The following is a 27,328-nucleotide window of genomic DNA, read 5'->3' on the forward strand; positions in this document are numbered from 1 at the left end:
CTGCTCCATACTTTCACCTAACGATTTAATAAAAAGAAAAAGACATTTTCTAACTGCTCCATACTTTCACCTAACGATTTAATAAAAAAAAGAAAAGATTTTTCATTTTCTAACCACTCCATACTTTCGCCTAACGATTTAATAATAATAAAAAAAAAAAACAAAGGACATTTTTTAGCCGCTCCAGACTTTCACCTAACAATTAAATGGAGAAAAGACACTTTTCTAACTGTTACGGACTTTCACCTAACAGTTGATTGAAAAAGATAAGATATCCCAGAATCTGTTAATTTGGAAGCCTGTCCAAAACATAATTATTTTCATGTATTATTTCCTTTTGTTTAATTATGTTTTCTCCTTTTAACTATTTGTTTTATTTTTGTTTCAGATTTTTTTTACTTAATAAAGCGTTTTCAACGTAATAGTTGTTTTCGTTATGTTAATTTGAGTTTATCTGTCTGCTCAACGCACGCTTTCTAAAGTTTGACTGCTAGACGGTATTATAGGTACCTGAAAGCAAGATTCTGAGGAATAACTGCCGCGAGTTTCAGAACACCATCTGTTTCATTATGAGTAAACATTATGAGCTAGATTGGAATGCTTTTAAAAAACAACAAAATCTGAAATAATAAAAAATGACACCAAAATATTTAACATTTGACAATTTTGAAAACACAAATTTTAATTTCTGAAATCGCTCTTAGAAGTTAACCTATACTTCTTCCAGAATTGCATTATTGATTTGCGTAGCATTTATGTCAGAAAAAAAAAAACAACAACCAAAAAACCCTTCTATATACTCTTACATACGTTTCTTGAGTTTTTATCACATGAAATAATCACACAAAGTCAAATCTTAGAAGAGTGATTGTCAAGGAGCGTCAATATGAAAATGAGAAGTTAAAGAACGTCTATTCATGCATTTTAAATAGAAAAGAACAAATATGCTGAGAAACTATAGGTCGAATACTATCTACCCATCATATGTCATTTCCCATGGGACTAATAGGCAAAAGCAGGTGTACTCTTTGCATTATCCTGTATCATTTAATCAATATGGAAATACCAACTTCTCTTCCCATGTAAAACTTATATGCAGACGCTTATTTAAAAATGCTATTTTATCAACATATTCTCGAAAACACAAGAATATATTTCTAGCATTTCAATTATAAAGTCAACCATGTCAACATATATTGTATTTAAAAAAAAAACTGTTTGAATTGAAAAAGAAGTACTACAATAAATAAGAAATTTTCAATTGAAAAGAGTTAAGGATTTCTTTGAAAAAAATTCACTTTAAGTTCAACATTTCCTTGTAAATTTTCTAAATAAAATGATTTATCCAAACTAAAATGATTTAAGAATTAACTTTCTCTTCTCCACATTTATAGCAGATTCTTTCGTGAATGGTGAGTCACTTATAAGTAAATTCTTTTCAGTTTGTAGTTGTACTAGATTTTTACAAAAAATATGTCTTCTTGTTTCCAAAATGTTGCAAACATTTCAAAATACATCCTTTTTATTTAAATTTCTTTGCCTTTTTTTCTAACAAGAGGCATCCTATGGGAATCATTTCTCTTTTTTCAATTTGTTTCATAAGATTACTGGAATTATTGTATTTAGCTATTTTGGACCAAGTAAAGATTAGATACCCCGTTAGCAGAAGACAAAGATAGGTGCACATTTCAAGTGATACCAGTTGTTCGACCTTGACATTATCGTTGGTTGTTTGTAAGCACATCAAATAGCAGGCATGTCTGAATGTTCGCGAAAACTTTTTATGAGTTAAAAGAGAAAATATATATTTACAAAACATTTTCTTTAATATTAAATATTTACAAAACTTTTAAGGATTAAAAAAAACTTTTTTCTATTTACACAAAACTTTTTGTGTAAATAGAAAAAACAAGACGAACGTAAATTTAACAAAATATATTAAAATAAATGGGTGCGTTTTTTAATATATTTAAAGAACTTTAATAAAAATAATAATAATAATTATAAAAAAAATAAAAAGAATGAACCATATTAATTACAAAACGTTAGAAACTGAAAATTTCGGACGCTAAACTTACTTGTACTTAATTTGTCTTCATAGAGATGTAAACAAATAGCAAGTTTTTTTTTGTTTTCTTAAATAAAAATGAAAATTATAAAAAGATTTGTATCTTGTGATGCTACACTTCATCTTTATAAAAATAAAAGTTTTAAAAGATATGTGAATAAATATATTTTTTTTAAATCTCGATTGTTTATACTTGTGATTTTATTATGCATAAAAATTGTCTCGGCCTAGAAAGATTCCTCCTTTCACTGACCACCTACATACATCGCACTTTAAATAAATATTGAATTGTATTAAAAACATACAAAGAAAGATAAACACACACACACACACACTGTACATAAAAATTAATCTTGGTCGCAAAAATCCAAACAAGTCATTATTTTATATTTTTTTTCTGCCATTAATAAGTTTGGTTATATAATTTCATTTAATTTTTTTTTTAAAATTGTGTATTTTTTAATTGACATTATCCGAAATTCTCAGTTATAACATCGGTTTATTTATTTGGTATTATTTTACAATCTTCCCCAGCATAGTATACACACCCCATGTTAAGAATGGCTTTGGAGTGTTTATAATATGCTGGGGCTGGGGCATGTCGTAAAGATTTACCATTTATTATTATTATTATTAATAGTTTTATTAAAAAGTTCTGTAAATATATAAAAAGAACGCAACCAGAAAGACACTCATTTATTTAAATATATTTTGTTTAAATGCGTTCGTTTTATTATTTACATTATGAAGTTTTGCGTAAATGGAAAAGTTTTTTTTTTAATCTTTAAAAGTTTTGTAAATATTTAATATTAAAGAAAATGGTTTGTAAATATATATTTTTTCTTTTAAATCTTAAAAAGTTTTGTAAATATATATTTTTTTAAAATCTTGTTCGTGAACATTTGGACATGTCTGCTATTTGACGTGCTTACAAACAATGAACCGCAATGCCAAGGTTGAACAACTGGTGTCACTTGAAATATTCGCCTATCTTTGTCGTCTGCTACCGGGGTATCTAATCTTTACTTGATCTGTTATTTTTTCCCTTGCAGCTTGGATTAAGTCAGTGTAACATCAAAGACTTAATTTAGTGCTATGACTCTTTCTTCTTTGTCCCACATAACCATGTCTGGTTGAAGACCTTTGTTGTATAAAAGAGATGGCATAGTCAAACGGCTGGTGTATGACATTTCAGATCTTTATTTTCATGTATATGCTCCCAGAAGTTGCTGCTACACTCATTTTTCAATATTTAGTGATGATCCTGTGTTGATATGTGCTGCATTGCATTTTCCAACAGAAACTCACAATTGGACGTCAACACTCACTGTGTGGCAGAACGTGCACTTGTCGTTGCTAAAACTAGTTATCTTGGTAACAGCATTGGCCATCAAGCAACCTTCATATTGAATAGTCATTATGATCCTCTCTGATCGTAAGTGGGGTGATCTGCTTTTAGGCCACTCTAGAGAACTTTCTTTTCTATATATTTCTGGAATAGCTTTTTCCGAATGTTTTTAGCACATTGTTAGCTGAACTTTTTTAGTTTTCTATGATGTAATGTTTTAAGAAATTTCTGAGCTGTTTTTTGGGCTACTTTTGCTACATGTTTGCTTGATATTTCTCTCAATTTTTAGACAGTCTTGTTAAAAATGTTTTGTGATGGAAATTGTTTTATTAGATTCTGTTTATAATATTGATTTATCATGAAAAGGTTTTGGGAACTCATGAGATACTGACTTGTGTTTACAATATTTGCTTGATGTTGATGTTAATGGTTCATTTCTGAGAGATCCATACTCTCTACTCACTTAAGATATTGGTTGCTGCACATTTTTGTATCGTATCAATAATTCCTCATATGATCTACAATGCCAAAGCTGTATCAGTTTTGTAAAGTTTTCTTACATAAAAGACATTCTTTGCAAACTTGTATTTCTTTCAATGCTGATGTGTATTGTTCTTACTGATCTGAATCTTTGATGTTAGCATGAATTTTTTAACTTCTGTACAAAGGAAGTTTCACAGACTTCACAAGAATATGACTAATCTCTAATGTTATGGCTAGTGATTATCACATAATTTTTCAATGTTTATTCAAAAATTAATTTTATTTTGTAGATATTTTAGATTCATTTTAAGATGTTCATAAATTTAATATATAATTTAGACTAATAAAATTTGATTTGTCTAATTTACTAATAAAACTACATCATTTAAATAATTTTATTTAAAATATGTTGTCCATATTTTAAAGAAAATTTATCCATGAATAATGCAAGAATATTACTTTTTACAAAATGGAAAAGAAAACGATTTAACACAAAACCTGTCATATACATAAAAAACATTTTGTGTGTGTATGAGTTCGTTCCCCATGAACTCCAAAAGGACTGGGGCAATTAAAAAAAAATTCACAAAAATGCCTGGAGTGTTTTTTGAAATGTTTTGTATATGAAAACCTCAGATATCGAAAAAAAATCTCATCAACAGTCCAATTTTTATCTATATGAAAACTTCTATACAAGTGCATTTGAGAAGTTTTATTACTGCACAAGCAAAAGGGCCCAGCATATAAAAGCAAGTAGGTTCTTTGATAAAATAGAGGTTTAAAATGAACGTTTCTGTTTAAAGCACAATTGAATTATTGTACTTGACTTTTCCATTTTTAATTTTATTTCAAGTCATCATATATAAACATTTAATAAAATCAACAGTAGGTGCACTGCAGTGCAATATAGACCATAATGTAAACTGCGTCACTGAGAGAAGGCATGTAAAGCTTCCTTCTAGTGTGCCGTGATGGTTTCCTGACTATAGCAATCAATCGATTAATTTGATTGACAAATGGGCGATTTCATCAATTTTGATGACAATAAAAGTATTGGCAGTGTTGATCCTTATTCAATTCTGAGCAACATCGGGGTTCTCTGCTAATATATACTGCAAAACTATATATGTCTGTAATACTGCAAAACTATATTTCATTTTGATAAAATGAGGGTACAATGTTATCATGAGATATTTTTTGAAATAATAGAAAAGACGAAACCCGTTAATTAAGGGTTCAGGTATTTTCTGGTAGGTGGCTTCATCGATTGCTAATAAACGCCAGATGCGCCTCAGGGAGGTTATGAGTAAAAATTAACAACAATTTATATCAATTAATGTTTATTTCATTTTTTTCTATCAAATATTATGAGATGTAATTAAGAATATAAAACAAGTATTATTAGTTGGATTCTTTTTGCAAGTATATATATATATATATATATATATATATACAGAGGTAGAACTGCCGACTGTCATCACGACGGTTCCAGGTTCGATCCTCAGCTTGGGATAGGTGTTAGTCTAGCGGCACTGATGAGTTGTGATACAACAAAACAGGACTGTATGTCGATGACTACAAATATATTTTATATATATATATACATATATATATATATGTGTGTGTGTGTGAGATAATATCAAAAACAATTATTTTTATACAGTTACATTGATTTATCGAATTCCAAATCAAAATGGACTCAATATTTAAACATTGAAAATTTGGAAACTATTACATTACAAAGCAAAATGAAAGAAAATTCAAAGTGTTTTTGAACCAATTCGGAAAGCCATTAGTCTATTAACAATTGTTGACAAATAAAACTGTCTCAGCGCAATTTCATGCAAAACTTTGATTCAAGAATTTATAAGATTTTGTTTGCACATTGAATGGTTTACGGGATTTTGAAGTCAATACAAGAGTTAAAATATTTAAGTATTGCATGTATAGTACTTACATCTGTATCTTATTTTTAATTTACTTATGTAACCTTTATGGGTAGTAATTTGGTTTTATTCCAAAGAAATGAAAACCACGATGGACACTTATTTTTAGCATAGGGAAATCAAGCTTATCAACACATGTGCACACACACACACACAATGAACTATGTCTAAACACACATGCACACATACATTTATGATTGAAACATATTCTGGGTGTGTAGCCATGTAAACTTTTACCTATATAATAAAATCCATTTCTATTCCAGATTCAGCCACAATATCAAAAAATCCTTTACAGAGTTACCTGTTAAGCAATTGACTTAAATCCTTGTTTCCAGAAATGATTGTTTTCTCCTTTTAATATTTAGGCACAGAATTTTACAAAACACAACTTCAAAAACAAAAAGTTTCCACCCTTTTCACTCACTTGTAATTATTTTCTTTAACCACTGTTCAAACCAACCTTTTCTTTGTTAAGGGAATTATGGTTAAATCACAGTATTATATTTCAGATCATCATTCGCCGATTTCAGCTGTAACTCATACATTTTTGACAATTGAATTATGTTTTAATCAACATATCATAAACATGTTGTCACCAGAAACATGCGATTTTTCATATCCTTTTATGTTGTTTCCATCCTTATGTATTTTTATATGATTTTTTAATGATGACCTTTCTCTAAATGAAGTGCCACACAAATGACATGAATATGGCTTCTCTCCTGTGTGTATTCGAATATGATTTCTCAAGTGTGAACTTTGTCGAAAAGAATTCCCACACACATCACATGCATATGGTTTTTCTCCACTGTGGACTCTCATATGATTTTTCAATGAAGACCTTTCTGTAAACGAACTGCCGCACAATTCACAAGCAAATGGCCTTTCGCCTGTATGAATTCGAATATGATTTTTCAAATGCGACTTTTGTCGAAATGAAGTCGCACACACATCACATGAATATGGTTTTTCACCAGTATGAATTCGAATATGTTTTTTTAAGTAGGATTTATCTGTAAAAGAAATGCCACACAATTCACACGAATATGGCTTCTCCCCAGTGTGTATTCGTTTATGATTTTCTAAAGACAATTTTTGCTTAAAGGAAGTCTGACAAACTTCACATGAAAATGGTTTTTCATCAGTGTGTATTTTCATGTGACTTTTCAATGACGACTTCTCTGTAAATGAAGTTGAACACACTTCACAAACATATGGTTTTTCCCCAGTATGTATTCGAATATGAGTTTTCAAGTGCGAACTTTGTGTAAAGGAAGCGTGACAAACATCACATAAATAGGGTCGCTCTCCAGTGTGAATTCGAATATGATTTTTTAATGATGATTTCTCAGTAAAGCAAGTCCCACAAACGTCACAAGCATATGGCTTTTCTCCTGTATGAATTCGAATATGAGTTTTCAAATGCGACTTTTGTTTAAATGAGTTTCCACACAAATCACATGAATATGGTTTCTCACCAGTGTGTATTCGAATATGATTTTCTAACGATGACTTTTGTGGAAATGAAATCTGACACACTTCGCAACAATATTGCTTTTCTTTAGAGTGTGTTTGCAGATGTCGATTTAATTTGTCATCCTGTGAAAATAGTTCTCCACATATTTCACATGATAAAGGCTTTTCAATTTGTACTCTTGTATGATCTTTCACCTCTGACATTTTCTCCAGATGTCTATTCTGTGAGAAAATAAACAATAGTCTTCTTAAAGTAAATGTAAAAAAATAGGACTTTTCCTCAAATTGGATTCAAATCTTTAAATTCTATTATTTCTCAGCAAAAAAAAAAAAAACTGATTTATTTACCAGGGAAATAATAACTGTTTTATATGTTGACTCCAATCTTATTTTCTATAAAAGATGCCATACAAGTCTTAAGAATATGGTTCCTGTTAGTGTTAACTCGTATAATTATGGCAGTTCCTATTGCATAATATTCAAAGGACACTTTATATTGTCAAAAGCCATAGACAACCGTTTCTTTTGTTTCTAAGTTAATGTACTGGCATGTAAATCTGAGTTTCTTTTAAGTATATTTTAAAAATGGAATTATTAGTTTTTTTTACATCCACAAGTTTCCGAACATTACAGCTTTCAATGTTTTTAGAAATCACCAACAAGTTTATTTTTCCACTTGTGGTTGCTTCAATATGGAATTACCACAAGTTTCAATGTATGAATATGTATTTTAACTGGATCATCTGTAAAAATAAAAGACAAAATAAACATGAATCATTCAATTTTCAAATGTTTATAAGATTATCTTAATTTGAAAATCAAAACTTTATTTTATGTAGACATTTTGAATTTCTTTAATCCTGTTTCAGATGCTTAAAAAAATTATTTCAGAAATATTTCAGACTTATAAAAATTGGTTTTCTTTTTCTAATGAAATATGTATATTATTCATGCAGGTGTATGTATATATATATATATATATATATATATATATATATATATATATATATATAGTTATTCCTTAAATATATGTCACAAAAATTAAAACTGTACCATCAAAGGGTTACTTTAAGTTTAGTTATTTCCAAAATGTTATTCAAATTCATGCTATATTCACGAAGTTGTGGCATTTTATTTATTATCAAAGAATTTTTACTGTCCAAAGAAAGGTTATCAAAAAGCAAAGGATAATTGCAGAAGGATTGTCCATTAAAAATTTAGCGATGAGCAGGAATGAGATCCAAAAACCTTGTCTGCATTCTTGAACAACCCGAACACCAAACCCAGAAAAATAAGGGCATCAGGAGAAATATTTTAGATTGTGATCTTCGGAAAATTCATAGGGAAGTAAACCGAAATACAAACAGCACCAGTGCTTTCATTTTTGCAAAAGCTGGAATCGTTCCAAGATTTAGGCATGCCCGATACAATGTTTGAATGAGATTGCAAGGAACATCAAGCCTCTTCCAATGCATCCGTTGAGCAAACAACATATGGAAAAACGAATGGTTTGGACACAATTACATGAAAATGGATTTCTAACAGGTCCTATTTAGACATGAGGCCCATGCTACTCTCGACAGTTCGAGTAGATGGACCAAAGTTCAAAACCCGGATGGAACTCCCATCTGTTACAGAGTTCATCGCCAGCAAGAAGGTGGAGGCATTATGTTTTGGCCGGGAATTATTAGGGATGAGTTGGTTGGACCATTCCGAGCGCCAGAGGACATTAAAGCTTACCAACAATGCAATGTGTACACAGCCTTTTTGGATAATCATTTGTCGACATGATTAGATGACCTACCATTGTCATGTCGCTTTCAAATGATTTTTATTAAGGACAATGTACCATCCCATTCTGCTTAGAGCGACTGCATCCTTCCTTGAATCTATGGAATTCATTGGGGAAACTCATGACCTGACCACCATGTTCTCTAGACCTTAACCCCATTGAATATCTCTGGTCAATATTAAAAAGAGGAGTTTATGAGGGAGGAGAGCAATTTACTTCAAAGGATGCCTTGTCGAGGAACATAGTTGATGTTGCTAGAGCCATAACTCATTTTAAAAATAAAAGAATTGACTTTCTCGGGGGAAAAAAGGTTGTTTTAAGTTATTTTAAAAAATGGTGGATATGTTGATAAATAATTCATTTATATGAGGCCCATACCTAGAATATGTTTTTGTTTAGTATTCTTTGATAGAATAATATGATAAAAAGTAAAGTTCACAAGATAAGACATTGTACTTTGCTCTAAAACAACATTTAAGGAGACATGCAATAAAGCGATGGACAGTGGAAATTCTTTGATAAAAGAATAAAATAACAAACTTTGTGAATATCGCATGAATTTGAATAACATTTTTGGATATAAGACACCTTAAAGGAGTCGTTTGATGATATAATTTTCATTTCGTTGTGATGGATATTTAGTGAAATATTAATATTTTACTAATTTGCAATAAAGCGATAAAACAGTATATTATATATATATTACATATATTATATATTGCATATATATTATATATTGCATATATATTATATATTGCATATATATATTATATATTTCATATATATATTATATATTACATATATATATTATATTACATATATATATATTACATATATATATTATATTACGTATATATATTATATTACATATATATATATATTATATTACATATATATATTATATTACATATATATATTATATATTATATTACATATATATATTATATATTATATTACATATATATATTATATATTATATTACATATATATATTATATATTATATTACATATATATATTATATATTATATTACATATATATTATATATTATATCACATATATATATATATATTATATTACATATATATATTATATATTATATCACATATATATATATATCATATATTACATATATGAAATAAAATGGAGGTGGAAGGACCTGGATACTCAACGTTTCACCCGATTTATGCGGGCTTCTTCAAGAGGGATGACCATCCCTCTTGAAGAAGCCCGCATAAATTGGGAAAAACGTTGAGTATCCAGGTCCTTCCACCTTCATTTTATTTCATATATGTAATATATAATATATATATGTAATATAATATATATATATGTAGTATAATATATATATATAATATATATATGCAATATATAATATATATATGTAATATATAATATATATATGTAATGTATAATATATATATGTAATATATAATATATATATGTAATATATAATATATATATGTAATATCCCTCTTGAAGAAGCCCACATAAATTTATTTCATATCGTCGGATTTAATCCAGCTCAACCATCATATTACATATATATATTATATATATTACATATATTACATATATATATTATATATATTACATATATATATTATATATTACATATATATATATATTATATATATTACATATATATATTATATATATTACATATATATATTATATATTACATATATATATATATTATATATATTACATATATATATTATATATTACATATATATATTATATATTACATATGTATATATTATATTACATATGTATATATTATATTACATATATATATTATATTACATATATATATTATATATTACATATGTATATATTATATTACATATGTATATTATATATTACATATGTATATATTATATTACATATGTATATATATATTACATATATATATTATATTACAAATATATATTATATTACATATATATATTATATTACATATATATATTATATTACCTATATTATATATTACATATATATTATATATTACATATATATTATATATTACATATATATATTATATATTACATATATATATTATATATTACATATATATATTATATATTACATATATATATTATATTACATATATAATATATATATGTAATGTATAATACATATTACATATATATACTATATATTACATATATATTATATATTACATATATATTATATATTACATATATATATTATATATTACATATATATTATATATTACATATATATATTATATATTACATATATATATTATATATTACATATATATATATATATTATATATTACATATATATGTATTATATATTACATATATATGTATTATATATTACATATATATGTATTATATATTACATATATATATATATTACATATATTATATATTACATATATATGTATTATATATTACATATATATATATATTACATATATTATATATTACATATATATGTATTATATATTACATATATATATATTACATATATTATATATTACATATGTATTATATATTACATATATATGTATTATATATTACATATATATATATTATATATTACATATATATATATTATATATTACATATATATATATTATATATTACATATATATATATTATATATTACATATATATATATTATATATTACATATATATATTATATATTACATATATATATTATATATTACATATATATATTATATATTACATATATATATATTATAATTTATATATATGTTATATATTACATATAATTATTATATATTACATATATATTATATATTACATATATATATTATATTACATATATATTATATATTACATATATATTATATATTACATATATATTATATATTACATATATATTATATATTACATATATATTATATATTACATATATATATTATATATTACATATATATATTATATATTACATATATATATTATATATTACATATATATATTATATATTACATATATATTACATATATATATTATATTACATATATATATTATATATTACATATATATATTATATATTACATATATATATTATATACTACATATATATTATATACTACATATATATATTATATATTAAATATATATATTATATACTACATATATATATTATATACTACATATATATATTATATACTACATATATATATTATATACTACATATATATATTATATACTACATATATATATTATATACTACATATATATATTATATATTAAATATATATATTATATACTACATATATATTATATGCTACATATATATATTATATATTAAATATATATTATATACTATATATATTATATAATACATATATATATATTATATACTACATACATATATTATATACTACATACATATATATATATTATATACTACATATATATATATTATATACTACATATATATATATATATTATATACTACACATATATATATATATTATATACTACATATATTATATACTACATATATTATATACTACATATATCATATACTACATATATATATTATATACTACATATATTATATACTACATATATGATATACTACATACATATATTATATATTACATATATTATATATTACTTATGTTATATATTACTTATGTTATATATTACTTATATATATTACATATATTATATATTGCATACATTATATATTACATACATTATATATTACATATATTATATATTACATATATTATATATTACATATATTATATATTACATATATACATTATATATTACATATATACATTATATATTACATATATATATTATATTACACATATGTATTATATTACACATATGTATTATATTACACATATGTATTATATTACACATATGTATTATATTACACATATATATATTATATTACATATATATATTATATTACATATATACATATATATATTACATATATATTATATATTACATATATTATATACTATCAGGGTATACCCGGCGTTGCCTGGGTGTTTAGAGGTGTGTGTGCTCGAGGGGGGGGGTTGGAATCAAAACATAAGAATAAGCAAAGTAAATATTTTTAAATATTAAAATGTTAAGACTTACAAAACTCGTAAAAAACGCCCAAAAAACTAACGTAAGGCAAACGAACGATGTTAAATGTAAAAATCGGAAAAACAAAAAAGAAAACGTGAATGTTATGAAAAAGAAAACAGAGAAACGAACATTAAAACTTCTTTAAAATATCTGAAAAAAAAAAACAAAACAAAAAACACGTGAAAAATGGCTTAAATAACCCCGTTTCAATATTAAAATTTTAAAAATCGAAAAAAAAAAGAAGATATCTCACACCATGATTCGAACCCAAAACGTTTAGATAATGAAGCCACGCTCTAAGCAACTGAGCTAAGACGACGTCGCCGAAATTGTGTCGCTTTTTCAAACATTTAAATCAGCATATAAATCAACATAAATTGGCATGAGGGTTTTTGCTGACCCAAACCCTAACCCTGACCCAAACCCGAACCCTGACCCAAACCCTGACCCTAACTCTGACCCTAACCCTGACCCCCCTGTAGAAAAGTGATGATTTTAGAGTGAAAAAATTAACGACTTTGGCCAATTTTTCGATATTTGTTGGGCGAAGGTTGGAAGTTTAAAATGATACCGATCTGGCGAAAATCTGTGACCCATGTAAAAAGTTTTTGCGAGACATACAAACACACACATACATACACACATTTTCGCTTTTATATATATACTAGCGATGGGGTACCCGGCGTTGCCCGGGTGTTTGGAGGTGTGTGTGGAAACTCCAAGGGTGGGGTGGGGGTTAAAAAAAAAAGTAAGTATGAGGATCGAACCTGAACCCTTGAGACAAAGTTGTAAATTAAAGTGTGAAAAAAAATGTGTGACGTTAACCATTGCCCCACTGCGACATGCTAACGGAAACATGTTTGAATTTATTTAATTACTTGGATTTAGCAGGTGCCCGTTTTAATGAGTTAATGAGGTCAAGTTTGACTGCAGGATAGTATTTACTTCTGAACGCTTTTTTTTTCTTTTTCCCCAAGATGTTATAGGAAAAAGATTAACCTACATGTGGCGAACGACACATGTTGAATATTTATCTTCCCGAAATCGAGCAAATTAAATAGACAGGCGAGCTTCATTGTTAACTCTGAGATATTACGATTTATATGTGATATAAAAAGTTTTAAAAAGTTGTGAACCGACCAACCGCTTCTCTAAAAGAAGCCTTTTGTAGACATACAGAAAAAGTGAACACACATACATACATTTTCGCTTTTATATTTACAGACTAGCGGGGCTACCCGGCATTTTGCGGGACTGTATACACAATGAAAAAATTGAATTTGGTTTTGTAATATATTTATTATTCTTATGAGAGAGGAATTTTGTATGTTTATGTATCATTTGCTATTTCGAGCAAAATAATATTTTACCTACATAAGACGGGTATTACACATATGAAATAATTGTATCTTACCTAGGGTAGGTAATTTACAGCATGTATATGCAAAGACAGGTAATATGCAACACATTTATCTCATCAAATTCCAAGCGATGTCAGGTATTTTGCTAATATATATTCTCAACTATTTATTCAATCCCGGGCAACGCTGGGTGTTTTGCTCAATCAATCTCATGAAATCCTGGGCGACGCAAGGTATTCTGTTAGTATATATTTCAATCAATCTAGTTCAATCCAAGGAAACGCCAAGTATTCTGCTAGTATATATTTGCATCTATCTCATTACATCCCAGCTGACAATGTATTCTGCTTCATGTATCTCATTGAATACAGAGTGACTCCTGGTAATCTGTAAGTATATATGTGAACGTATCTCGTTGAATCCCATAATTCTTGGATTGTTACACATTTCGACAATTTAATCCACATTATTGCTCACCTGTCTAAAATAATAACTTCAAGACATTGTCTTGGTTGGTTTTTCATTACAAACACATCATCCAAATAATTCACATTTCATCATTTTTCATAATTTTGGCATATGTTACTAATTTCAACAACCATGTCACATGATTTAACTTACATTATCTCCTCCACTCTTACTAAAATAAAAACATTGATACATAAGCTATGGCATGTTACTAATTTCTGCTATCATTTTTCATGAGTAAATCCACATTATCGCCCCCTTCTATCACTAAAATAATTACTTTTAGACATTGTATAGCTGGTTATTTCATTACAAACCCACCAACAAAGTAACTCACATTATATCATTTTTCATAATTCTTGGATATGTTACTAATTTCGAGGATTATTTTTAATGAAGTAACCCAAATAATCGCCACCTCTTGCTAAAATAATAACTTTTATAAATTGTCTGGTATGTCTACTTCATTATGAATATACCAATACAATAACTCACATTTCATCATTTTTCATAATTTTTGGATATGTTGCTAATTTCAAACGTCACTTTTTCTGAGTTCAATCACACAATCCCTCTCCTCTTACTAAAGTAATACCTTTGAGACATTTCTCAGCTGTTTATTTCATTACAAACACATCAATAAAATACCTCACACTTCATCATTTTTCATAATTCTTGGATATGTTATGAATTTCGACAATCAAATTTAATGAGCATGCACATATAATCGCCCAATTCTTATTAAAATCATAAATTTGCTACATTGACTCGGGCTGTTTATTTCATTATAAACACACCAATCAAATAACTAAAACTTCATTTTTCATAATTCTTGGATGTGTTACTAATTTCGACAATAATTTTTCAAGAGTTAATCCACATTATCGCCACCTCCTATTACTAAAATAATAACTTTCAGACATTGTATGGCTGTTTTTTTTTATTACAAACACACCTATCAATTTACTCACATTTTACCATTTTTCATAATTCTTGGATATGTTACTAATTTCGAGAATTATTTTTAATAAAGTAACCCAAATAATCGCCCCCTCATTAACCGATATGATCCCGTTCCTCTTACAAAAATAACAACTTTAATACATCTGTCTATTTCATTACGAACACACCAATCAAATAACTCACATTTAATCATTTTTCATTATTCTATGATATGTTACTATTTTTGAAAATCATTGTTTAAGATTTAACCCACATAATCGACCCCCTCTTACTAAAATAAAAACTTTCAGACAATATCTGGGCTGTTTATTTCATTATATAAACACACCAATCAAATAACTCATATTTTATCATTTTTCATAATTCTTAGATATGTTACAAATTTTGACAAACGTTTTTTTATAATTTAACCCAAACGTTTTATTTTATTTAACCAACATAATCCCCTCACCTCTTGCTAAACAATAACTTTGATATATTGTCTTGCTGGTTATTTCATTATAAACACATCAACAAATAACTCGCAGTTCATCATTTTTCATAATTCTGTGATATGTTACTAATCTGGACAATAATTTTTCATGATTTTATGACATAATCACACTATCTTCCTATATGGGGTATTCTGTTAGCACGAATATCCATCCATCTGATCCAATCCCAGGAATTTTCCTAGGAAACATCCCACCCATGTCATCCAATCCCAGGCAACGTCGTGTATTTTTACTAGTACATATATCCACCTTTCTGATACAATCCCCGGCAACACTGGGTATTATGCTAGTACAAATATCCAGCTATGAAGCCATATCCTAGAGCGTTCACTGGCATATTACATTGATTGCATATTAATCTAATGGTATTCGACAATGAGGCTACATCCAAGGTAGGTCACTTGCATATTATAACAATGATTGTACCTATTTACTATGCCTCCCTGTTATATAGGGGTTTCATTGAGAGAGTCTTAGGAAGAGATGCTTAAAAAGAGTCTTATTACAGTGAGGGATGTTGTAAGACTCAGAGAGAGAGAGAGAAGTTGTTGTAAGAGTTCTAGAGAGGGATGTTGAAGAGACTTGGATAGATTGTTCATGTTAGGAGATTCTTATATTTTAAATGTTCATTCCTTAATTGTGTAGAATGGAAGAAGAAGGGGAAGAAGCTCTTGGAGTGAAGGGATAGTGTTCAGACAGTTTGGACATGATGATGTTGAGATGTGTATGTAAAGACATATAACACAAATATATAATACAATTGGACTTTACCTTTCTGTAAGAATCACAAGACAAGATGAGCTTTACAAAAAACACTTGATGGTTTATTTTTCACACGGCCGTTTTCCATCACCAAGAATTCAAAGTCTCACATTTTTTTTTTGAAGTGACGTCTCGCTCCTAGACGCCTGACTGTCTCTCTCCGAGTTTTCTCACTGACTCTCTAACTCTAAAGTTTTTTCTCTATTCCTAGACTTTCTATTTTCCGTGACGTCATACACATGTTAAAACATGTGCATTCTTTCACGTGTCCTGGACATACGTGTCCAAAACTTTTCCTATTTCTACAAAAGGAATTTTAACCTATATCCAATATGTTAAAAACATTATCTTATAAGCTGCATTCTCTCAATTTAAAATTTCATAACAAACTTGATAGTTAACATTCTTTACTTGAAATATTTATCTATATTCTAAACAAATGTTTGTTTTACATTTTTAAATTCTCACACGTAATCTATTTCTAAACTAGATTACGAGGTTCGAATTTCGCCTATGCTATTTCATTTTCATTTTGAACTAAATTCTCCATTTTTATACTTACATGAAAAGGGGACAGCCCTTATCATGTAACATCCCCACAGGACAGAGTTAGACACCAGGGTTGTTTTTTAACGTGGAGAAAAGGTACAAAAATAGAAATTGTCTCAGTCATGAAGGATTTCTCCTCCACCGAAAGAGAACAAGAAATAGAAGTGCAGCATCTGAAGAACAGATACTACACTTTGATCTTGTTCCAAAGGCCAAGAAGGTTTGTTCCATATCAATCTAATTGTATTCGAAAACGAAACTACAGCCAAGTGAAGCCACTTGGTAATCTAATGGCAGTTGACAATGAAGTTACACCAAAGGGAGGTCACTCGCATGTTATAACAATGATTGTATATTATTCTAATGGTGTTAGACAACGAAGCTCCAGCCAAGGGAGGTCACTCACATATTATAACAATGAGTGTATATTATTCTAAAGGTATTTGGCAATGAAGCTACATCCAAGGGAGGTAACTTGCATACTATAACAATGATTGTATATTATTCTAATGGTATTCGACAACAAAGCTACATTCAAGGGAGGTCACTTGCATATTATAACAATGATTGTATATTATTCTAATGGAATTTGACAGTGAAGCTACATCCAAGGGAGGTCACTTGCATATTATAACAATGATTTTATATAAATGTAATGGCATTAGAGAATGAAGCTACATCCAAGGGAGGTCACTTACAAATTATGACAATGAATGTATATTAATCTAATGGTATTCGAGAATGAAGCTACATCTAAGGGAGGTCACTTGCATATTAAGACAATAATTGTATATTAATATAATGGAATTCTAGAATGAAGCTACACTCAATGGAGGTCACTTACATAGTATGAAAACAATTGCATATTAATGTAATGGTATTCGACAATGAAGCTAGACTCTATGGAAGTCACTTGCATATTACACCAATGTTTTTATATTATTCTAATGGTATTCGACAAAGATGCTACATCCAAGGGAGATCACTTACATATTATGGCAATGATTGTATATTATTCTAATGAAATTCGACAATGACTGTACATCCAAGGGAGATCACTTGCATATTATAACAATGATTGTATATTAATCTAATGGAATTCAACAATGAATCTACACCCAAGGGAGATCACTTGCATATTATAATGATTGTATTATTTTAATAGAATTTGACAATGAAGCTACATCCATGGGAGGTAACTTACATATTATACCAATTATTTTATATTAATCTAATGGTATTCAACAATGAAGCTACATCCAAGGGAGGTCACTTAAATATTATGACAATGATTGTATATTATTCTAATGGAATTCAACAATGAAGCTACACCCAAGGGAGGTCACATACATATTATGACAATGATTGTATATTAATTTAATGGAATTCGACAATAAGGCTATACCCAAGGTAGTTCACTTGCATATTATAACAATGATTGTATATTAATTTAAGTGAATTCGACAATGAATCTACATCAAAGGGGGGTCACTTGCATATTACCCCAATGATTGTATATTAATCTAATGGTATTTGATAATGACGCTTAATCCAAGGGAGGTGAGTTGAATATTATCACAATGATTGAATATTAATTTAATGGTATTTGACAACGAAGCTACATCCAAGGGAGGTCACTTGCATATAATAACAATGATTGTATATTAATCTAACTGACTTCAACAATGAAGCTACACTCAAGGGAGGTCACTTGCATATTATAACAATGATTGTATATTAATCTAATGGAATCTGATAATGAAGCTACATCCAACTTGCATATTATAACATATATATTGCACAAGCACCTTCTAAATTTTTCACATCGGGCCTATAATGCACAAGCACCTTCTAAATTTTTCAAATTGGACCTATACTGCACAAGCACTTTATAAATTTTTCAACTTGGACCTAAACTGCACAAGCACCGTCTAAATTTTTCAAATCGGAGCTATACTGCACAAGCACCTTAAAAATTGTCAAATGGGACCTATACTGCACAAGCACCTTCAAAATTATCAAATCGGCCTATAATCCACAAGCATCTTCAAAATTGTCAAATCGAACCTATAATGCACAAGCACCATGAAATATTTTCAAATCGGACCTATACTGCACAAGCACCTTCAAAATTGTCGAATCGGACCTATACTTCACCTATATCATACAATCACAGGCGACACTTGGTATTCTGCTAGTACACATCCACCTATGTCATACAATCCCGGGCGATGCCGATTGTTCTGCTAGTGCATATACACCTACTTTATCCAATCCTGGGCTATGCCGGGTATTTTCCTAGTACAGATATGAAGCTACACTCAAGGGAGGTCATTTGCATATTATAACAATGATTATATATTAATATAATGGAATTAGATAATGAAGCTACATCTAAGGGAGGTCACTTGCATATTATAACAATGATTGTATATTAATCTAATGGAATCTGATAATGAAGCTACATCCAAGGGAGGTCACTTGCATATTGTAACATATATACTGTGCAAGCACCTTTTAAATTTTTCACATCGGACATATACTGCACAAGCACTTTCTAAATTTTTCAAATTGGACCTATACTGCACAAGCATCTTTTTTTACTTGGTCGTTTGGCTAAGATCAAAGTGTAGTATCCGTTCCGGCAGATACTGCAAGCAAAGACCATATGTGGAGGAAACCCCACATATAAGACCTTGGTCAATGTAGGGGCAACCCTTCATACCAATTGTCACTATCCATCTCCCTTACTCCCCGGAGTTGGTCCCCATTTCCCCTTCACTCCTCACATTAAAAATCGGCCTTGTGCCTAATTTGCCCAGTGGGGGAGCAAATAAATACCTCAAAGTGTAGTATCTGTTCTTAGAAATAAAGCGGTTTCATCTTTCGCCCCCTCCTCCCACTAACTCATAATATGCCTCTCACCTTCCTCAAAAATATATAATACGCATTTTATCTTTTACTTGGACTTTTGGCTAAGATCAAAGTGTAACTTTTGAAACTTTTATACACATTTACACACATTTAAAAAAAAAAAAAAAAAAAAAAATTGCATACACAAACACGAATACAATTTTACAACGATCTTTTAATAGTTGGGGAAAAAGATGGGGATTTTAAGTAGTTTTACTCCCAATGAATGATTGAGGTATTATGGTGAAAGTTACCAGTCAAGAGTATTCGCTGTCATACCAAAATAATTACGTTAGTCAAAAAGACCCTGCACCCTTCCCCTCCCCAATTTCTTATAGGGCCTTGTGCCTAATTTTGTTGTGTTGGATTTATATTGTTCTTACTTATATGTATGATTCAATGTTTTTTCTTCTTCAATAAAATATATAAATAAGATCAAAGTGTAGTATCTGTTCTTAGAATTAAAGCGGTTTCATCCTTCTCCCCCCACCCCCACTAAGAAAATAAGGAGAGAAAATATATAATACGCATTTTTTTGTTGGTCTTTTGCCTAAGATCAAAGTGTAGTATCGTTTCTTAGAATTAAAACGGTTTTATCCCCCCCCCCCGCACTAAGTAAATATAAATTATGCATCTTTTTTAATAGGAGATAATGCTCGGGAGAAAATTAAGCTGTATAAGACGGTTACTTGATTTTTTGGCTAAGATCAAAGTGTAGTATCTGTTCTTAGAATTCAAACTAATATACGAAAAATATATAATACGCATGTTTTTTTACTTGGTCTTTTTGACTAAGATCAAAGTGTAGTATCTGTTCCTAGGCCTGGGATGTGATCAAATACACTCACTCATATGTTTGTTTATTTACATTTTAAAACGCAGTAAAACGAATCTCGTTGTCTAGACATCTCTCTCTCTCTCTTTTTCACTCTCTCTCTCTCTCTGTTTGCGTGTCTCTCTCTCTCTCTCTCTCTCTCACTTCGTCTCCCTTATCCTGAAGTGTTACTAAAAAGGAAAATGGCGTCTCTCGCTTTGTTTTTTTTTAGTAAAAACATCGATGGGTAATATTTTTTTTAAGCGTATTTTTTTTTTTTTACTTCACATTTTTGCTTGTTATTTTTCGTTTAACCATCATATTTAATTATTTTTAACGTACTAAAACTTTGGTAACGTTCTCCTCACGTGAAATTTTTGTATTTTGATGTGTGTCTTTTTTACCGATAACAAAAGTCTCTATTCAATGTTTTCATAAACCTATCGCCATTACAGCTTGCTTACGTCAGGGTCACGTGACATGACTCAGCGTTTAATAAATTACGTATAAATATCATTAAAATGTCACTTTTTTTGCCCCCCCCTGCAAAAAATCGATCAGCTGACCCACTTCTGATGGTCCTTTTGGGCTAATTTTTCGATATTTGTCATCCAAAGGGTGGGGCTTTCATATGATACCAAGTTTGTTAATTTTTGTTGTGTCTGTCAAAAGTTTTTAGCAGACATACAAACAAACACACACATTTTGCCTTTTATATATTAGACTAGCAGGGCTACCCGGCGTTGCTCGGGACCGTATAAACAATGAAAAAACAAAAGCAGATGTTGAACATATGTTTTATTCTTAGGGGAGAGGAATCTTTCATCTCTATGTATTATTTGTTTTATCTACCCTAGGACTGGTATTGTTCATGTTTTATCTCTAGCATAGGTAATTTACAGCATGTATATGAAATTGTTTTACCTTAGGGAGAAGAGAACAGGTAATATACAACATAATGTGTCTATATTACATCCCTGTCAACGCCTAGAAACCAGCTAGAACATGTATTTCAGTCAATCTATATTACATCCTGGGCTATGCCGGGAAACCAGCTAATCTCTATTTAGTGACTTGACCACCAAAATACCTCCCTAAGTGTGTCCTTTCTTTTGAACTTATTAGATATAGGTATCTAGAAATGTGTGTGAAATTTTGTTGAATGCATTGTTCACTATGATTTTCTTATTGTTCTACACAATATCAACTGTAGCGAAATAAAACAGTAAACTTAGTGTAGTGTTAGAATAAAGAGCAAAGGAAAAAATTAGAATCATATTCTGTAATTGCAAATCTAAATTTGCTAGCGTGTACCAGTATTTGCCAGGTTGTGGAAATTTGGAATTTATAACATATGTAGTGGCCTTTTCCTAGATACCTTTTGCTAAAAATTATACTTTCATTTTGTTAGAAAAATCTCTCTTTGGATGCCCTGCATCATCCAAAATAAAAACAAATATTTTTATAATTGTTTCAGTACATTGCTACACAATGTGAAATTTTTTAACGTTTGTAAAAAAAAAATCATGAATGTGCTTATATTCCAAAAAAGAAAATATCAGTGCACAGTATTGAAAGTGTTTGAGATTCAAAAGTCTGTAACATTTCTACTGACTTCATAAGATGTCATGTGAGAAACTGAATTGAATATCAAGACATTATCTGAAGCGTTTTTATTTTGGTGTAACATATGTGTTTACAGTGAACCTTAACTTTTAATAAACAGCTTGGTATGCAATGACATAGGCTAAGAATCTTAGACAAAATATATATAAATTGGAAAAATGTGTGAACAAATGAAAAAAAAAATGATCCGCTCCACTTGATGACATCAAGCACAGTAATATTTTAGTGAAGAAAATATGAAATTGATGTTCAGTGATTAGTTTGGATGAATGAGAAAAGGTAATTGTTTGATGCATAAAAAATAACTCATTTGCTGTATTTGATATTAAGCAGCAAAATATAGTGATTTGAATATTTAGGAAAACATTAAACCAGATTATGTAAAAAAAAAAAAAAAGAGATGAAATTAGAAAATATATATTTTATGTTTATGAGTTTTGCCAATCAAAATTTTGTGGCAGAAATTGGGTGATTACCATGCAATTTTATTTTGGTAAAATTCTTAAATTATTTGAATGTTTATTATAATTTCTAATTAGTGACTTGTTATCATCAAAATACGCCCCAAAGAGTGTCCTTTCTTTTATTAGGTATCAGAATAGGTATCCAGATTTCTACTTCTATACAAATGTGATATTATAGTACAGTAAATGTCAAATTGTTTTTCAAGTATTAGTTTGTAATGTTTCTACTGACTTCATCAGATGTCATGTAAGAAACTGAATTCTATTTAAGATGACTTTCTCTGAAGTGTTTTTATTTTGGTATATCATGTGTGATTGCACTGTAGTAATTGCGCTGAAAGCATGTTAATTACAGATGACAAAAGTTAAATCAATTTCTTATTCAGCTACACAATATAAACGGAAGTAAATCAAGTTTGCAAAATAAAAGAAAAATGTAGTTATGGGTTAGTTTGGAGTTATAATAAAAAGCCAACAAAACAGTTAGTTTGTATTGTGTAGATTGTTCATTTCTGATAGTATTGAGAGTGGTCAATGAAAATCTTAATTTCTGACAAAATACTGAACGTTTCTTGGATACCCATTCGTAAAAAGTACCTTTTTTGGAAAAAAAAAAAAACACTCCCCGGATCACCTTCACCACCTTAAAAATAAAAAACAAAAAATAACTTTATTCTTCAAAAAATGTGCAAATTGTTAGTGTAAAAAACAGATCCGCACCACTTGATGAAATCAAGCACAGTAATATTTTAGTAAAGAAAATATGAAATTGATTTTCAGTAATTAGTTTGAATGAATATCAGAAAATGTAATTGTTTGATGCATAAGAAAGAACTCATCTGCTGAATTTGATATTAAGCAGCAAAATACTTCAAAACATAAAAATGTGAAACATAACATGAATACTCTCCATTGTCACTTGAAAACATTGATCTTGGTAGGAAGTTTATTAGATACTGAAATAGTGGTCTTGGTATGGTGTGCTTAATATTATTGTATGCAAAATTTAAAAACACAAAAGAGGGTACAATCAATATTGAAAAAGTAACATCTGTCACAGAAAATAGTAATTTATAAATATCAAAAGAAATATTGTTCTGTACTTAAAACGTTAAACTTACTGTTAACAATACTTTAAAATGGTGATCAGGAGGAGTCCAACAACTTAGTCCTTGAGCTTTCTTATTGGTCATAGTAAAAAGAAATTGTAGTCTTTCAAGTTTGTTGGTCACATTGGGATTCTTGGAATAAATCAACAGATTCCTGCATATGAATTTTTGTTAATTCCACACAATACAAAATATATATACAAAACAAAGTAAAGCAAAGTATAGGGTTAGTTGTGTCCTCTAATTATCAACCAAGTATATGTATTGATAAAAAGATAAAAGCAATGGAAATGTTTATTACAATGTATCAATATTAAATTTTTATCATGAACAACAAATCGAAATAATGATAGATATTTGTGCTTATACGAAACTGGAATCAAGGATTGTCACCTGTGATTTTATTTATGTCAATAGTGCATGCCACTACAAATGATGGTAGCCAAATTAAGTTTTGTTTATTTCACCCAATATAAAATATATACACAAAACGCAGTAAACAAAGTTTAGGTTTAGTTAATGATAAGTTTAGGTTCGAGAAATAAGCAAAGAAAAGAAAAAAAGATACATTTGTTTATAGTGTGTAAATTGTAAGTTTGTAAATATTTAAAACTATCCACACTGGTATGTGAAAATTCTAGATACCTATTGTTATAAAGTTCCAATTCATGTTTGATATATCACTCTACATGTTCCCTGTTGCACCCCAAAGATGTAAATGATTATCGAGAAAGTGAAATGAAACAGTATTTGAAATAAAATAAAATAGAAACAAATGCTGATGTTTACTATATAAAACACTGTGTTCAATGGAATTGAGCCTTATACAATATTGGTGGAATAAAAAAAATTCATTTTTTTAATTCAATTTAAGAAATGAGCAAAAATTTGATATTTAAAATATTTGGCATGAAGAAAAAGAAATATAAGATAAAAGGTGACAAAGCAGTAACAATCATGTGCTGAATTCAATTAAAAACAAATATGATTGTCAAAGAAATATCATGAAAATTTAGTAAGTAAAAAAAATTTTTTTTTGATATATTTGGTTTCGAAGTATTAAGAAACATGTACAGCTTCATTTTAAAGACAAAACGAAAACTGTACTAATGATAATGACAATGGTGAAAGGAAATTGGAAAAAAATATATCAGAGGTAAAATGTTGGTCACATATACGTTTGTGTGGTATGCATGAAACACGTGTAGAAAATTATATTTTCTGATGCTGAAAGTAAGAAGAGAAACATTGTTAAAAAATGATCTAAAAGACAATAGTAAAATCCTCATTTTTAGTGTGGGATATGTTGTTTGTTTCAATTGAGAAAGGAAACTTTAATTTATACAATTGGATGTTATAGATCACAAGTTTTATTACAATAAACATTGTGTTCTTTAATTATCAACCAAGTATATTTATTGATAAAAAGAGAAAAGTAATGGACATGTTTATTATAATTTATCAATATTAAATTGTTATCATGAAAAAGCAATGGAAAGCGTGAATGTTATTTGGTGTTTTTGAAAAACAGCTACCAATGATTGTAACCAGTGATTTTTGTGTATGCCAACAGTGCAAATGTGGTGGTGAAATGAATTTTTGTTTATTCTTCACAATATAAAATACATACACAAAACTAAAACATAGTTTACGGTTAGTTAATGATAAGTTTAGGTTAGAGAATTAAGCAAAATTATAGATACCTATTGTTATAAAGTACCAATTCATGTTTGGTATATCAATCTACATGTTCCCTGCAGCACCTCAAAGGTAAATGAGTGTCAACAAAATGAAATAAAACATAGTATTTGAAATAAAATGAAAAAGTGCTTGAAAAGTGAAATATGCTGATGTTTACTATCTAAAACATTGTGTTCAATGCAATTGAAACTTATACTATATTGGTGGACTAAGAATTAAAGAAATAAAATTTAAGAAATTAGCAAAAATTTGATATAACCCAAATAATCGCCCCCTCATTAACCGACATGATCCTGTTCCTCTTACAAAAATAACAACTTTGATACATCTTCTAGCCTGTCTGTTTCATTATGAACACACCAATCAAATAACTCACATTTAATCATTTTTCATTATTCTATGACAATCGTTTTATTTTATTTAACATTTTTCATGATTTAACCCACATAATCCCTTTTCCTCTTACTAAATAATAACTTAGAGATATTATCTGGCTAGTTATTTTATTACAAACACATCAATCAAATAACTCACATTTCATCATTTTTCATAATTCCTGGATATGTTACTAATTTCAACAGTCACTTTTCATGATTAACCCCACATAATTTACCCCGTCCTTTTAAAGAAATAACTCTGAGGCTTTTTCTCGGCTGTTTATTTCATTATAAAAACAGAAATAACTTACATTTCATAACTTTTCATAATTCTTGGATATGTTACTTATTTCGACAATCATGTTTCATGAGTTTCCCAACATTATCGCCCACCTCTTACTCAAATAATACATTTGATAAATTGTCTGGGCTGTCTATTTAATTACAAACATACTAATAAAATTACTCACATGTAATCATTTTTCATAATTCTTGGATATTTTACTAATTT

At 28.4% G+C, this 27,328-nt stretch overlaps 1 protein-coding gene across 2 annotated transcripts in view; it reads right to left on the reverse strand.

The window, feature by feature from the left end:
* Positions 1-647: 647 nt before the first annotated feature.
* LOC145269298 (uncharacterized) overlaps positions 648-27,328 on the reverse strand; it is a 101,599-nt gene continuing 74,918 nt past the window's right edge. For both annotated transcript variants that reach the window (XM_080124988.1, XM_080124989.1), the window contains exon 2: positions 648-8,067. In XM_080124988.1, coding sequence (XP_079981114.1) covers positions 6,419-7,528 — 1,110 coding nt within the window. In that variant the 5' untranslated portion in view covers positions 7,529-8,067 and the 3' untranslated portion in view covers positions 648-6,418. The remainder of the gene's footprint in view (positions 8,068-27,328) is intronic.

This window comes from Euprymna scolopes, chromosome 45 (assembly GCF_053919585.1).
Source record: "Euprymna scolopes isolate OS-2025 chromosome 45, ASM5391958v1, whole genome shotgun sequence".
Lineage (NCBI taxonomy): Eukaryota > Metazoa > Mollusca > Cephalopoda > Sepiida > Sepiolidae > Euprymna > Euprymna scolopes.